The sequence below is a fragment of the Bombina bombina genome, chromosome 10, assembly GCF_027579735.1.
Source record: "Bombina bombina isolate aBomBom1 chromosome 10, aBomBom1.pri, whole genome shotgun sequence".
Lineage (NCBI taxonomy): Eukaryota > Metazoa > Chordata > Amphibia > Anura > Bombinatoridae > Bombina > Bombina bombina.
The window spans coordinates 131,370,594-131,386,280 of NC_069508.1; the positions used below are offsets into that span (position 1 = coordinate 131,370,594).

The 15,687-nt window shown below is 40.2% G+C and overlaps 1 protein-coding gene across 1 annotated transcript in view; it reads left to right on the forward strand.

Annotated features, from left to right (window-relative positions):
- Nucleotides 1–15,687, forward strand: part of USP33 (ubiquitin specific peptidase 33) — a 315,907-nt gene that overhangs the window by 125,966 nt on the left and 174,254 nt on the right. The window contains exons 9-10 of the mRNA XM_053693333.1: nucleotides 5,467–5,545; nucleotides 7,586–7,997. Of these exons, the coding sequence (XP_053549308.1) occupies nucleotides 5,467–5,545; nucleotides 7,586–7,997 (491 nt within the window). The remainder of the gene's footprint in view (nucleotides 1–5,466; nucleotides 5,546–7,585; nucleotides 7,998–15,687) is intronic.

Here is a 15,687-nt window from a genome sequence, read left to right on the forward strand (position 1 = left end):
TTTAAATACAGAGGATGAGCAAGCAGGCGCAGAAGATAATTTATCTGTTATGCCCTCACATCAATCTGAGTTGGCAGTGAGGGAGGGCCTGTCCGAGGGAGAAATTTCTGACTCAGGAAAAATTTCTCAGCAGGCAGAGCCTGATATCGTTGCATTTAAATTTAAGCTAGAACATCTCCGCGCTCTGCTTAAGGAGGTGCTAGCTACACTTGATGATTGTGATCCTTTGGTGATTCCAGAGAGAGTCCCAGTGCACGCTGATGCGTTTCCGATACCCAAGAGGGTGGCGGATATAGTGACTAAGGAGTGGGAGAAGCCAGGGGTGCCTTTTGTTCCCCCTCCTATATTTAAGAAAATGTTCCCCATTGTCGACCCCAGAAGGGACGCATGGCAGACGGTCCCTAAGGTAGAGGGGGCAGTTTCAACGTTAGCTAAGCGCACAACTATTCCAATAGAGGACAGTTGCGCTTTCAAAGATCCTATGGATAAAAAATTAGAAGGATTGCTTAAGAAAATTTTTGTTCAACAAGGTTTCCTTCTTCAACCAATTTCTTCACTAAAGTTGGCTAATTCCTTTATTTTGGATGCCGCTTTTCAATTAGCTAAATTAGCGGCTAAAAATTCAGTTTTGCAATAGTGGCGCGCAGGGGTATCTCCTAGAATTCAAGGACCTTCATCCAAAGGGAAGGTTTCACATATCTCGCTTGTCTTTAGACCAGACAAAGAGACGGGCATTCTTACATTGCGTAGAAGACCTTTTCAAAATGGGAGTGATACACCCAGTCCCAAAAGCAGAACAAGGACTGGGTTTTTACTCCAACCTGTTTGTAGTTCCCAAAAAGGAGGGAACGTTCAGGCCAATTCTGGACTTAAAGTGAAGGTAAAGTCAAACGCCTTATTATAAATAATTAGATATGATGGCAAATAAAAAAAAAAGTAACTTTCATTCATCATTTTTTTATAAAACATAAATTACCTGTGATATCTAATCTTTTTCTCATCTAATCGGCTTTCCGAAAAACAACCCGTATTTTTTTTTTTTTTTTCTAAATTACTATCACGTGCTTGAGAGATCCAATTGATTTTCTGGCCGTTAGGCGGCCTTCAAATTTCGTCATAAACATTGCCGTTTACATGCGCATGCGTTACAATTTCTCCTCCTCAATTTGCAAGTGAGCGCGTCCTCGTTTCGCGCATGCGCTATTGCAAAATTCTCTTTGTTGTCAGATATAGTATTGAATGAATCGCGCAACTCATTCAATACTATGTTGCCAAGTTTTTTCGCATGCGCAGTAGAGCTAAACAGACCGGATCAACGCCTGCGCAAAGATCACTGTTAATCCGTGCTCGACGTGCACGAGTATGCGAAACAGAGTGTCATAAACCAGGAAATGGAGCGTGGGAGGAGATTATTCAAGGAACGGTTGGAAAAATAAAGTTATAAATAGAACAACATAGATCATTTTTTATTAAAAAATAACCTAGCGACTGCATTTGGGGTATTAACAGGAACATAAAAACGATTGCTGGTTAAAAAAACTTTACCTTCACTTTAAAGATCCTAAAACAAATTCCTCAAAGTTCCATCATTCAAAATGGAAACAATTCGAACAATTTTACCAATGATCCAGGAGGGTCAATACATGACTACCGTGGACCTAAAGGATGCATACCTGCATATTCCTATCCACAAAAGTCACCATCATTTCCTAAGGTTCGCCTTTCTGGACAAGCATTACCAGTTCGTGGCCCTTCCTTTCGGGTTGGCCACCGCTCCCAGAATTTTCACAAAGGTGCTAGGGTCCCTTCTAGCGGTACTAAGACCGCGGGGCATTGCAGTAGCACCTTACCTAGACGACATCTTAATACAGGCGTCGTCTTTTCCCAGAGCCAAGGCTCATACGGATATTGTTCTAGCCTTCCTAAGGTCTCACGGGTGGAAGGTGAACGTAGAAAAAAGTTCTCTGTCCCCGGACACAAGGGTTCCCTTCCTGGGAACAATAATAGACTCGGTAGAAATGAAAATCTTTCTGAAGGAGGTCAGGAAGTCAAAACTTTCAAATGCTTGTCGAGTTCTTCGTTCCATTCCTCAGCCGTCTGTGGCTCAGTGCATGGAGGTAATCGGTCTAATGGTTGCGGCAATGGACATAGTCCCGTTTGCCAGAATTCATCTAAGACCACTGCAATTGTGCATGCTCAGACAGTGGAACGGGGATTATGCAGCTCCTCTGGTGGTTGTCTCAGGGAATGAGTTTCCACAGACCAGAGTGGATCATTGTCACGACCGGGGCGCGGTCTGGGACTCCCTGAAAGCTCAGGGTCTATGGTCTCGGGAAGAATCTCTTCTCCCGATAAACATTTTGGAACTGAGAGCGATATTCAATGCGCTCCTGGCTTGGCCTCAGCTAGCGAAGGCCAAATTCATAAGATTTCAGTCGGACAACATGACGACTGTAGCGACTGTAGCGTACATCAATCATCAGGGAGGAACAAAGAGTTCCCTGGCGATGAGAGAAGTATCCAAGATCATCAAATGGGCGGAGGATCACTCCTGCCATCTATCTGCAATTCACATCCCAGGAGTAGACAACTGGGAGGCGGATTATTTGAGTCGTCAGACTTTCCATCCGGGGGAGTGGGAACTTCACCCGGAGGTCTTTGCCCAGTTAACTCAACTATGGGGCATTCCAGATATGGATCTGATGGCGTCTCGTCAGAACTCCAAGGTTCCACGCTACGGGTCCAGGTCCAGGGATCCCAAGGCGACATTAGTAGATGCATTAGTGGCGCCTTGGTCGTTCAATCTAGCTTATGTTTTTCCACCGTTTCCTCTCCTTCCCAGGCTAGTAGCCAGGATCAAACAGGAGAAGGCTTCGGTGATTCTAATAGCTCCTGCATGGCCACGCAGGACTTGGTATGCAGACCTGGTGAATATGTCATCGGCTCCACCATGGAAGCTACCTTTGAGACAGGACCTTCTAGTACAAGGTCCATTCGAACATCCAAACCTAGTTTCTCTGCAACTGACTGCTTGGAAATTGAACGCTTGATTCTATCTAAGCGTGGGTTTTCGGAATCTGTTATAAATACTCTGGTTCAGGCCAGAAAGCCTGTGACCAGGAAAATTTACCATAAGATATGGCAAAAATATCTCTGTTGGTGCGAATCCAAGGGTTACTCATGGAGTAAAATTAGGATTCCAAGAATACTTTCCTTTCTCCGAGAGGGTTTGGAGAAAGGTCTGTCAGCTAGTTCTCTAAAAGGACAGATATCTGCTCTGTCTGTCTTGTTGCACAAACGTCTGGCAGCCGTGCCAGATGTTCAAGCGTTTGTACAGGCGTTAGAATCAAGCCTGTCTACAGACCTGTGACTCCTCCATGGAGTCTAAACTTAGTTCTTTCAGTTCTTCAAGGGGTTCCGTTTGAACCTTTACATTCCATAGATATTAAGTTACTATCCTGGAAAGTTCTGTTTTTGGTTGCTATTTCTTCTGCTAGAAGAGTTTCTGAATTGTCTGCTTTGCAGTGTACTTCACCCTATCTGGTGTTCCATACAGATAAGGTAGTTTTACGTACCAAGCCTGGTTTTCTTCCAAAGGTGGTTTCCAACAGGAATATTAACCAGGAAATAGTTGTTCCTTCTCTGTGTCCGAATCCAGTTTCGAAGAAGGAACGTTTGTTACATAACCTAGATGTGGTTCGTTCTTTAAAATTCTATTTAGAAGCAACAAAGGATTTCAGACAGACATCATCCTTGTTTGTCGTCTATTCTGGTAAGAGGAGAGGTCAGAAAGCTACTGCTACCTCTTTCCTTTTGGCTAAAAAGCATTATCCGATTGGCTTATGAGACTGCCGGACGGCAGCCTCCTGAACGAATTACAGCTCACTCTACTAGAGCTGTGGCTTCCACATGGGCCTTCAAGAATGAGGCTTCTGTTGAACAGATCTGTAAGGCAGCGACGTGGTCTTCTCTGCATACATTTGCCAAATTTTACAAATTCGATACTTATGCTTCTTCGGAGGCTATTTTTGGGAGAAAGGTTTTACAAGCAGTGGTGCCTTCCGTTTAGGTTACCTGACTTGCTCCCTCCCTTCATCCGTGTCCTAAAGCTTTGGTATTGGTTCCCACAAGTAAGGATGAAGCCGTGGACCGGACACACCAATGTAGGAGAAAATAGAATTTATGTTTACCTGATAAATTTCTTTCTCCTACGGTGTGTCCGGTCCACGGCCCGCCCTGGCTTTTAGTCAGGTTTAAATTTTTTGTTTTTGTACACTACAGTCACCACTGCACCCTATGGTTCTCCTTTTTCTCCTAACCGTCGGTCGAATGACTGGGGGGCGGAGCTAGAGGGGGGGGGGCTATATGGACAGCTTTGCTGTGTGCTCTCTTTGCCACTACCTGTAGGGAATGAGAATATCCCACAAGTAAGGATGAAGCCGTGGACCGGACACACCGTAGGAGAAAGAAATTTATCAGGTAAACATAAATTCTGTTTTTCTATTGTTCTCTCCAAGTATTGGTGATTGGTTTATGGACAGATGTAAGATAAAGAAGGAGGTATATGTACACAATGTGAAAAAGTAATGAGATCTGATTATAACTACAAGCTCAACCCATTTTATTAGGTTGTGGCTTTAAAACACAAAATCAGCTAATTCATATACACAAATAAGCCTTAAAAAAAGCAAATCTCATACATTTTATACTCTACAGCAGGTTAAAAAGTAATTAGAAACACATTAAGGGAAAAACAATTTTATAATATACTGTCCCTTTAACTGTATTGCACCCCCACCATTACATGGTGGCCTCATATACTTCACTGCTTGTGCATAAGATCCCACATGTCTTGTGGACTCTCACCATCTGATCAAGGGAAACAAAATGCATGCTTACATGATGGTGAGAGTCCACAAGCCCCACCCATTATTTTTTATATACTTTTCTTACTCTTAATTTTCCCTGCTTTGTCTTTCCTGCTTCTTTTTGTTCTCCTACATCTACTTGGCCATATGTATGACTGAGGGATTCAGGGTGAGTGGGAAGGATTTAAAGGGACAGTAAACACCTTGTAATTACTAGACATTTCTCTTGTGTTGCTATAAAATTTCACCAGCCAAGTCTTCATGTTTTTAAAACAAATATTTGGAGCACTACACAGCAGGAAAAAAGTGGTGCCTTCTACTGTTTTTTCAACAAAGCATACCAAGAGAATGAAGTCAATTTAACAAAAGAATAATAAACTTATTTAAAATTACATGCTTTATCTAAACTTATTTAAAATTACATGCTTTATCTAAATCACGGACAAACATTTATGTCCCTTTAATAGATTTTTGCAAAAAAATGGGTTAAAAACCATAAGTACATTTCCACTAGCATTGAAGCAGTAAACTGTCAGTGGCTTTTGTAAATGATATAGTGTATACACTGTTGTCATATTTTGTTTTATTTTATTGTCAGGCCTGGCTCAGTGATACCTACTAATTTGTTCCAAGGAATTAAGTCTGTGAATCCAACATTTCGGGGATATTCCCAACAGGTAAGAATTATCTTATAAGTGGGAAGCAGCCTACACTTAATTACAATCAAGTTTGTTTCTATATGTCTGGTTCCATAAGCATTTGTTGATGTAGACGCAATACCAAATGTGTAAATCTTTGTACTTTAGTAGATTGTCAGCCTTATTATTATTCTTATCAGTTATTTGTAGAGCGCCAACAGATTCCGCAGCACTATAAACATAGGTTTAATAAGCAAATGTAGCATTTATAGGAGGCAAATGTGTAGAGGACCCTGCCAAGAGGTTGCACTGTTGTAAATTGTCTCTCGTGGTCTAAAAAACAGCTTGGCTTTTAGGCTTACACGCTAAGGGGGTTTAAGGGGATCACAAAAGGAGGAGAGGAACGGATGTAAGAAAGATTGTATGTTGTATGCATCCCTGAACAGTAGAGTCCTTAAAGGGACAGTAAATTAGACATTCATGCTTTAGACAGAGCATACAATTTTAAACAAATTTCCAATTTACTTCTATCATTTAATTTGCTTCCTTCTCTTGTTATCCTTTGCTGAAATGTTTATCTAGGTAAGTTAAGGAGCAGCAAAGAACTTAGGTTCTAGCTGCTGATTGGTGTCTGCATATGTATACCGTATATCATAGGCTCACCCATGTGATCAGAAACCAGTAGTGCATTGTTGCTCCTTCAACAAATTATACCAAAAGAATGAAGCACATTTGATAATAATAGTAAATTGGAAAGTTGTTTAAAATTGTATGTTCTACCCAAATCATGAAAAAACATTTTTGGGTTTCATGTCCCTTTAAGGAGCACTCAAAAGTTTGAAAACTAGGGGAGAGTCTTGTGGAGTTAGGTAGAGTTCCACAAAAACGACGGCAGCTAGGGAGACTAGAGAGGATGGAAATGCAATAGTCAAAGAGAGAAATGATGAGTAAATTAAAATCTTAGCTGTGTCTTGTGTGAGGAAGAGGTGAATTTTGGAGACATATTTAAGTTGGAAACAGCAGGTACATAGTGTTGTAAAAATATAATGTTCTAAACCTTTAAGGTCCTGAAGTCTTTAGATTTAAAAAATAGTCAATTATCTCAGTTCTCTCGGCACTGGGTAATGAATCAAACCGTTTTGGCGTAGATACTCCACGTATTTCAGTCACATCAACACCGTGGAAGATGGTTATGCAGTGCAGCTCCTAATACCAGGATCCTCACAGTGATGTTTATTCAAGTAATAAAAGTAATTAAAAATACACTCTCAAGATTTAAAGGGACAGTCTACACCTTAGTCATCTTAAAGTCTTACCTTAGATTAATCTGCAAAAAGCCTTCTGCAGCCCTTTCTATATTTTGCAGCAGGAACCTTAAAAAAGTATTATTTTAAAATGAATATTGTTTCTGGCACATTTGAAATGGCTGCCAAGCTCCACCCATTAATGGCATCACAATCTGGGCTGCATCTAGGCACTCTGCTGAATAGCATTGGAAGTCATTTGAATCCAACTAGTGAGACTTTTGTGATTGTATGCCATTTGCAGCCCAGATCATGATGTCATCACTGGGCAGAGCTTGGCAGCCATTTCAAAGTGGCCAGAAACAATATTTACTTTAAAATAACTTTACAGTTCCTGCTGCATGATATAGAAAAGGTGCAGGAGGCTGTTTGCAACTTAATCTAAGGTAATATTGTAAGGTGACTAAGGTGTAGACTGCCCCTTTAAAAGAAATTACAGCATATCAAGGTCTAGAAACTGCGGGGCTCTGTAAGGAAGTCTCCTCCTTGCTCTACCTGCTGCAGAGGGGAAGTCTCCAAGCGATAGAGCTTCACTTTAACCATACCAGATCTGTTATGGTCTCTTTATTCTTAAGCTTCGTAAAACATTATATGTTTGCTCTTTTTTTTTTAAATATACTACACTATGTTTCTTTTTAAACTGTGGTAAGTATTTCGATTGGTCTGTGAGTGTTTGGCTTACAAAATATTCATTTGATGTTTGAGTCAATTATGGATAGCCGTTATCCTGACAGAGCTGCTTGCCACAATAACCTTTAATATTTTTTTATGTCAGGATGCTCAAGAGTTCCTGCGCTGTTTGATGGATGTGTTACATGAAGAACTTAAGGAACCTGTTGTAGAACTGGAGGAGGACAGTAATAATGGAAATCTAGAAGAGAGCATAGAAGAGGACAAAAACCATTCAGACAATGATTTCCAGTCTTGCGAATCATGTTCTAGTACTGATAATGCAGAAATGGAAAGCAGGAAGTTATCTGAGGAGCTTACAGAGTCTACTATGCTAATTCAAGATGACCAGAAAGATGTAGAACCTTGTAAAAGCTGGCAAAAAGATAACATGTTCTGCAATAATCACAGCCATACCAGTTGCCTACAGGATTTAGAGAAAAATATTGAGACCATAGTAGAAAATGAATATAACAACCAAGGGACCGTGAAAGTGCAAATACAAAGCAGAATATCAGGTGAGTTTAATGAGTGAAAATCAGCAGCTAGATTTTAACTTCTGTAGAAGGTTATTGCTTTGGCAAACTGAGATGACCTTTAGGAAATGGTATCTTAAATCTTTTAAGCTTTTTCATTGGAAACCTCAGTACATGCTATATTTAACCAGTCAATATTAACTCAATCCAAATGTATGAGCTTGTTATAAATGTACATAGATGTGACTAATAGTTTTTCATACCCTAAATATAGTGTGTTGCAATCTGTAATGTGTACTGTTTAAATATTAATGCATTTTGTGGTTGAATATGTAGTTGAAATTGTACTAAACCTTTTCCTGCCAACTATATGAAAAAGCGTTTACATTCCATCCCCCCCCCCACACACACACACACACACTGAAAATTGTGCTTTGTTAGAAAATTGTCTTACAGTCTAGAAATACACGGCTAAAAAACTATTGAGATAGGAGAAATTGTTGTGACAGAGAAGGGACAGTGAAGTCAAAATTCAACTTTCATGATTCGGATAGAGCATGCAATTTTAAACAACTTTCCAATTTACTTATGTTATCAAATTGGCTTTGTTCTTTTGGTATCTTTTATTGAGTAAAACTAGGTAGGCTTATAGGAGCACACATATGTTTAGTAGTCTATGGCAGCAGGGTTTTGCAACATTGTATAACAAAGCTACAAATAATGTTGCAAAACACTGCTGCCATAGACTAGTAAAGAGAACTTTCACGGATGATCCGAAAAGGTATCTGATTTACACAGCTTTTACAAACCCGGGAAATTTGAAAGTTACCAAACCGGGACCTTTAAGTTGTGGACGCTTCAGATACACTTGTTGTTTTTACCTATGACTTTCTTGTAAATCTATTTTGTTTGCACTTTTTTATTTGCTTGAATCTGGTTGTGCTATTAGTTTTTATCCACCCCTTTCGTTTGCAACAAGCAGCAACTATTTGTTTCAAGTAAAGAAGACAGGGACTTGGTTTTACATATCAAATTGAATTGATATTTATTCCTTTTTTGTGGTACCATTTAAACTCTCCAGATCATACATAGGGATTATTATACATATACTGTGATACAAATTGTTTAAGGTACACGTGTAAATAGTTTAGCGCCCATATGTGAATTTAAGATTTGTTCATTATTAAAATTAAGTAAGATTGCCAGTTTGCGGCTGACATAATTATTACATACCTTAAATTACAAATTGGTTCTCTCTGTCCCCTTCTCATATAACCTTATCCACACTCAAGTGAAGTCTGATATTCTAATGAAAGAACCTTTTACCATTCTCAGTACAGCACACTTGCTACTGTAAGGGTCTAGCCCTACAACATGCTGCACGTATTCATTCGGCCACAGCACAATGTCATTTATATCTGTTCTAACTTGGCAAATGAGACCAATACCATGAATTCTGCAAGGCTTTTTAAATGGGTGTATCTCTGAACTACGCTTGATTTGCAAAACTTTGTGAAATGGGTATTGACTGTATAGATCTGTTACAGTGCAGTGATTAATATGACGCTAATCTCCCATTAAATACATTTGTGTTCCAGTTGGTATTGTAAAATGTCCCAAAGACCCAAGATAGTGAATGCTTAGGCAGTTTATTGTACGTGGGAAAGCCGGTTACATGTACAGTGTACGAAAAGATTAGCGTTTGGCACCTCATTCATGAAACTTTTGAATAATACAACTGTTCAAAAATGTATTTAGTTTGCAAGATATAGATGTGTTGCATCCTATGTACCAGAATAATTTGCTGAAATGTATTTATCTTGTTTACTTAAATCAATTAAAGGGAAATTAAATACTTTGAGATAATAAAACGTTTAATTATGCATAGCAAAATAATAAATAATTGACCTTTTTCTCTAGTTTAACTCTGAAAACTGTGGACTTTCTAATTCCCATGAAGACTGGAAGTGCAGACTCTGACTTCACAACATTAATTCTGCCTTATTCCACATAGCAATGTCATGCCTTTTAACTCATTTATATCTACAATTATAGCTAGATTTATCAAGCAAGGGCGGACAGGGGCATACATATTTGCCCAAATTGGCCTCTGGAAGGCTGCAATCCGCTGGCAGAATTCAACATTCCACACAAGCGCTATTTTGCGCTCACTTGCAATGCCGCCCCATGCCTGCGCACAGCTGTTCACGCATGGGCAGGAGCTGTCAATCTCCCAAGTCTGACGAGCCCGGGGAGATTAAAATTCTCCACCTAAGAGGTGAAGAAGAGGGTAGGGAAGGAGCGGTCTAATGACCGCTGCTTGATAAATACTGACTGTAGGTTCTCTTTTGAGAACTTGCAATTGTACAGGGGCAAACGGCTTTATAAATCGACCCATTAATGGGACATGATACCCAAATTTCTTTCCTATGGCATAGAGAGTCCACAAAACATTCTTATTACTAGTGGGATATTCACTCCTGGCCAGCAGGATGTGACAAAGAGTACCCCAGCAAAGCTGTTAAGTAACACTTCCCTTACCCATAACCCCCAGTCATTCTCTTTGCCTTGATCACAGGAGGATGGCAAAGATTATGTCTGAAGATTTTAATCCTTTTAATGGGTACTTTTCCCTGCAAGCATGGATTAGGGCTATGCTGTGTCCATGTCAATCTCTTTAGTAAGAGTAATAATGGCTATTAGCAGTTAGAAGACGGTGAGGTAGTCTTTGCTTGAACTTCTAACATTATTGCTACCCCTATTATATTATGTTCTTTCTTTCTCTTGTTAAGTGTATCCAGTCCACGGATCATCCATTACTTATGTCATTTTTTTGATCTGTTTTTTGCATTAAGGGGTTAATCATCCATTTGCAAGTGGGTGCAATGCTCTGTTACCTTATTACATGTACTGTAAAAATTTCGTTTGTTTTACTGCCTTTTTTTCACTGTTTTTCAAATTTTGACAAAATTTGTTTCTCTTAAAGGCACAGTAACGTTTTATATATTTGCTTGTTAACTTGATTTAAAGTGTTTTCCAAGCTTACTAGTCTCATTATTAGTCTGTTCTAACATGTCTAACATAGAGGAAGCTCTGTGTTCATTATGTTTTAAAGCCATGGTGGAACCCCAACTTAGAATGTGTACCAGATGTACTGATTTCATGTTAAACAATAAAGATCATTTTTTGTCTTTAAAAACATTATCACCAGAGGATTCTGTCGTGGGGGTAGTTATGCCGACTAACTCTCCCCACGTGTCAGACCTTTTGACTCCCGCTTTAGGGACTCACGCTCAAATGGCGCCAAGTACATCAAGGGCACCCATAGCGTTTCTTTTACCAGGGGATTCTGTCGAGGGGAAAGTTATGCCGACTAACTCTCCCCACGTGTCAGACCCTTCGACTCCCGCTTCAGGGACTCACGCTCAAATGGCGCCAAGTACATCAAGGGCGCCCATAGCGTTTATTTTACAAGACATGGCAAAGGTGGTGAATAATATTCTGGCAGCAGTATTAGTCAGACTACCTGAAATTAAAGGAAAGCAGTTAGCTCTGGGGGTAGATACAGAGCATACAGACGCTTTAAGAACCATGTATGATACTACCTCACAATATGCTTAGTCTGTGGGTGATTTTTTTTGACTCAGGGAAGATGATTTAACCTGATTCTGATATTTCTTCATTTAAAATTTATGCTTGAGAACCTCCACTTGTTGCTCAGGGAGGCTTTGGCTGCTCTGAATGAATGTGTACAATCGCAGGGCCAGAGAAATTGTGTAGACTGGATAAATAATATGCAGTGCTGGTGTGTACTGATGTTTTTTCCAATACCTAAAGAGGTTTACTAAAAATTTTTTAATAAGGAATGGGATAGACCAGGTGTGCCGTTCTCTTCCCCTCCTATTTTTTAGAAGAATGTTTTCTAATAGTTACCACCACACGGGACTTCTGGCTGACAGTTCCCAAGGTGGAGAGAAGAGTTTCTACTCTAGCTAAGCGTACCACTACCTCTGATGAGGACAGTTGTGCTTTTTAGATCCAATGGATAAAAAATGTTTATTCAACAGGGTTTTATCCTGCAGCCCCTTGCATACATTGCTTCTGTCACTGCTGCTGCGGCGTTCTGGGTTGAGTCTCTTGATGAGGCTTTACAGTTAAGCGACTCCATTGGATGAATATATTTGACAAGCTTATGCTAGCCAATTCCTTTGTTTTCTGATGCCTTGTTCATTTGACTAGACTAACGGCTAAGAATTCTGTTTTTTACTATACTGGCGCGCAGAGCGCTATGGCTTATATCATGGTCAGCTGTCGTGACTTTAATAAATAAGCTACTTAACTTCCCTTCAAGGGGCAGACCCTATTCGGGCCTGGTTTGAAGGAGATTATTGCTTATATCACTGGAGGAAAAGGTCATGCCCTTCCTCAGGATAGGTCCAAATCAAGGGCCAAAAAAAAAAAAAAAAAAAAAGTCTAATTTTCGTACCTTTTAAAAACTTCAGGGCAGGTGTGGCATCCTCTTCCTCTAAGGCAAAACAAGAGGGAATTTTTGCTCAGTCCAAGGCGGTCTGGAGACAATCGGACCTGGAACAAAGATAAGCAGGCCAAGGAGCCTGCTGCTGCCTCTAAGGCAGCATGAAGGAACGGACCCCTATCCGGTAACGGATCCTATAGGGGGCAGACTTTCATTCTTTGCCCAGGCGTGGGCAAGAGATGCCCAGGATCCCTAGGCATTGGAATTTATATCCCAGAGATATCTTCTGGATTTCAAAGATTCCCCCCCAAAAAAAGGGGAGATTTCGCCTTTCACAATTATCTGCAAACCAGATAAAGAAGGAGGCATTCTTACATTGTGTACGAGATCCATCCAGTTCCAAGAGAGGAACAGGGACAGAGTTTTTACTCAAATCTGTTTGTGGTTCCCAAGGAGAGGGAACCTTCAGACCTATTTTGGATCTAAAGATCTTAAACAAATTCCTCAGAATTCCGTCCTTTAAGATGGAAACTATTCGTACCATCTTAACTATGATCCAGGAGAGTCAATAGAGGACTACAATGGATTTGAAGGATGCTTATCCTCACATTGTGATGCATAAAGATCACCATCGTTTTTCAGGTTTGCCTTTCTAGACAGGCATTACCAGTTTGTAGCACTTTCCTTTGGGATATCTACAGCCCCAAGAATCTTTATGGAGGTTCTGGGGTCGCTTTGGCGGTCATAGATGGATGATTAACCCCTTAATGCAAAAAAACAGATCAAAAAAATGACATAAGTAATGGATGATCCGTGGACTGGATACACTACAAGAGAAATAAATTTATCAGGTAAGCATAAATTATGTTTTTCTATAAGTCCCTGGTAGATATGGTGAAGCTGCCACACCTCAGAAAACCGCTCCTGCCTGATAGAGCAGGATCAACAAGTAAGTACTTTCCCTTCTAGGTTTGAAAGTACCGGCACTATAGGGGTTAAATCCTTTTGGAAAGTATTGAAATCTGTTTTAGGGGCACTGCTTTTATGTGAAAAGAGGCATTTTTTTTTATTTAGGGCTTAGAGATGAGTGTATGAAGTGTTTGACAGGTGTTTGTTTTACTTGTTGCAATCACTTTTCAGCTCAGCTTATTGGCCCAATCACTTTGCTGCTGTTGGTTTTCCGCAATTTTTGTTTGGCGCAGTTTAAAAAAAAAAAGTTTGTTTTTTTTATTGTGGTCACGTGACTGCTCCTCGGCACTTCCGTTTTTCAGCTTCTCTGTTCTTATCAAAGTTTGCTGCGGCGAGTGTGGAGGCTGCATTTTCTTCTTTCTGCAGTGGCAAGTGGATTTGGGCTGTTCCGGTAACAAGGAGGTGTTTTTTGTTACCAGGTGTGTCCGGTTTTCTGTGCTAATGGGATAGCAACTTCTGGAGGGGTAAAACCTCAGCAGAGCTGAGGGTTTTAAGTGCTTATTTATGTTTTGTTGCTTCATATAAATAAACTTAATTTGGCATTTAATTTTTTTTGTTAATTGTGAACTGATACCCAGTTATGGACACTAATGCTGAAGTTGATTCATTTAAAAAATGCTTATTGTGTTTGGAGGCTAAAATAATTCCTTCTGTACAGTTTTGCTCTTCATGTTTAAATAAAACTTTAAAGTTTAAAGATGAGATGTCTCTCTCTGAGCCTCCTGTCTCTCAGGATAGTGTTATCCTAGCTACGCCTCAGCTTTCCCCTCAAGCTTCCCAAGCTTCACATGCAGTGTCCTGTGGTTCCTCTCAACCCCCTGGGGATTTCACTGCGCAGATTACTTCTGCTGTTTCTGCAGCTTTATCAGCTTTTTCAAAGGTTTCTGGTAAACGAAAGAGGAAATCTAAACATTGATGTTAGTAAGGCTGACTTCGCTAAAGCTGCGTTAGTCAGTTTGTCTCAATTATATGGTGAGTATGATTCTTCAGTGGCTTAAGGGGGAATTGTCAGATTTTGATACTGTAGTGACAAATTCTGCAGTCATAGGAGATTAATTTCATATTTAAGTTTGAACAACTTCGAGTTCTTTTGAAGGAGGTTCTTGCTACTTTGGAATAATCCGAATCTGTTGCGGAGTATCCCAAGAGGTCTAGTAATTCCTTTTTCCCCGTCCCCTGTTTTGAAAAAGACGTTTCCTGTTACTGACTCTATTCTTGACTCTTGGCGCACGGTGCCCAAGATAGAGGGAGCTCTCTCTACTCTGGCTAAGAGAACTACTATTCCTATTGAAGATGGTTGTTCTTTCAAGGATCCCATGGATAAGAAGCTTGAGGCTTTTTGAAGAAGATGTACATTCATCAGGGATTACAGTGGCAACCTGTTGCTAGTATTGCTACAGTTGCGGAAACGGGATCTTATTGGTGCAATGATTTATCTAATCTTATCCTAGAAGAGACTTCTATAGAGGAGATCTAAGACAGGATCAAGGTTCTCAAGCTAGCCAATACCTTTATTTGTGATGCCAACATGCAAGTTCTTAGGTTGGGTGCTAAGATTTCTGGTTTTACTTTTTTAGCTTGCAGAGCTCTCTGGTTAAAATCTTAGTCTGCAGATGTTACATTCAAATCCAAGCTTTTATCTCTGCCTTATAAGTGTAAAACCGTGTTTTACCAGGTCTGGCAGAAATTGACATTTCAGGTGGAAAAAATTATGGCATTTCAGGTGGAAAGGGTTCTTTCCTACCTCAGGATAAAAAGAATAGACCTAAGGGTCGCCAGAATTCTAATTTTTGTTCCTTTCGTAAATTTAAGGGACAGAAGTCTTCCTGTTTTAAGTCAGATCAATCCAAGTCTTCTTGGAGGTCCGGTCAGCCTTTGAATTGGGGGGAGCAAACTAAGAAGCCTTCCATTAAATCTAAATCAACATGAAGGTGCCGCCCCCGATCCTGTCGTGAATTAAGTGAGGGGCAGGCTTTCTTTTTTTCAGCAGGCTTGAATACACAATGTTCCAGATCCTTGGGCCATAGATATAGTAATTTATGGTTACAGAATAGGGTTCAAATCTTGTCCTCCCAGGGACAGGTTCCACCGGTCAAGGTTATCTGTGAATCAGATAGAGAGGCCTTCTTAAACTGCGTAAAGGATCTATCATCCCTGGGAGTGATTTGTTCCAGTTCCTCTAGAGGAAGAGGGTCTAGGATTCTATTCAAATCTGTTTGTAGTTCCCAAGAAGGAGGGTACTTTTCGTTCCATTCTGGACTTAAAGTGTCTCAATCAATTCCTTAGGGT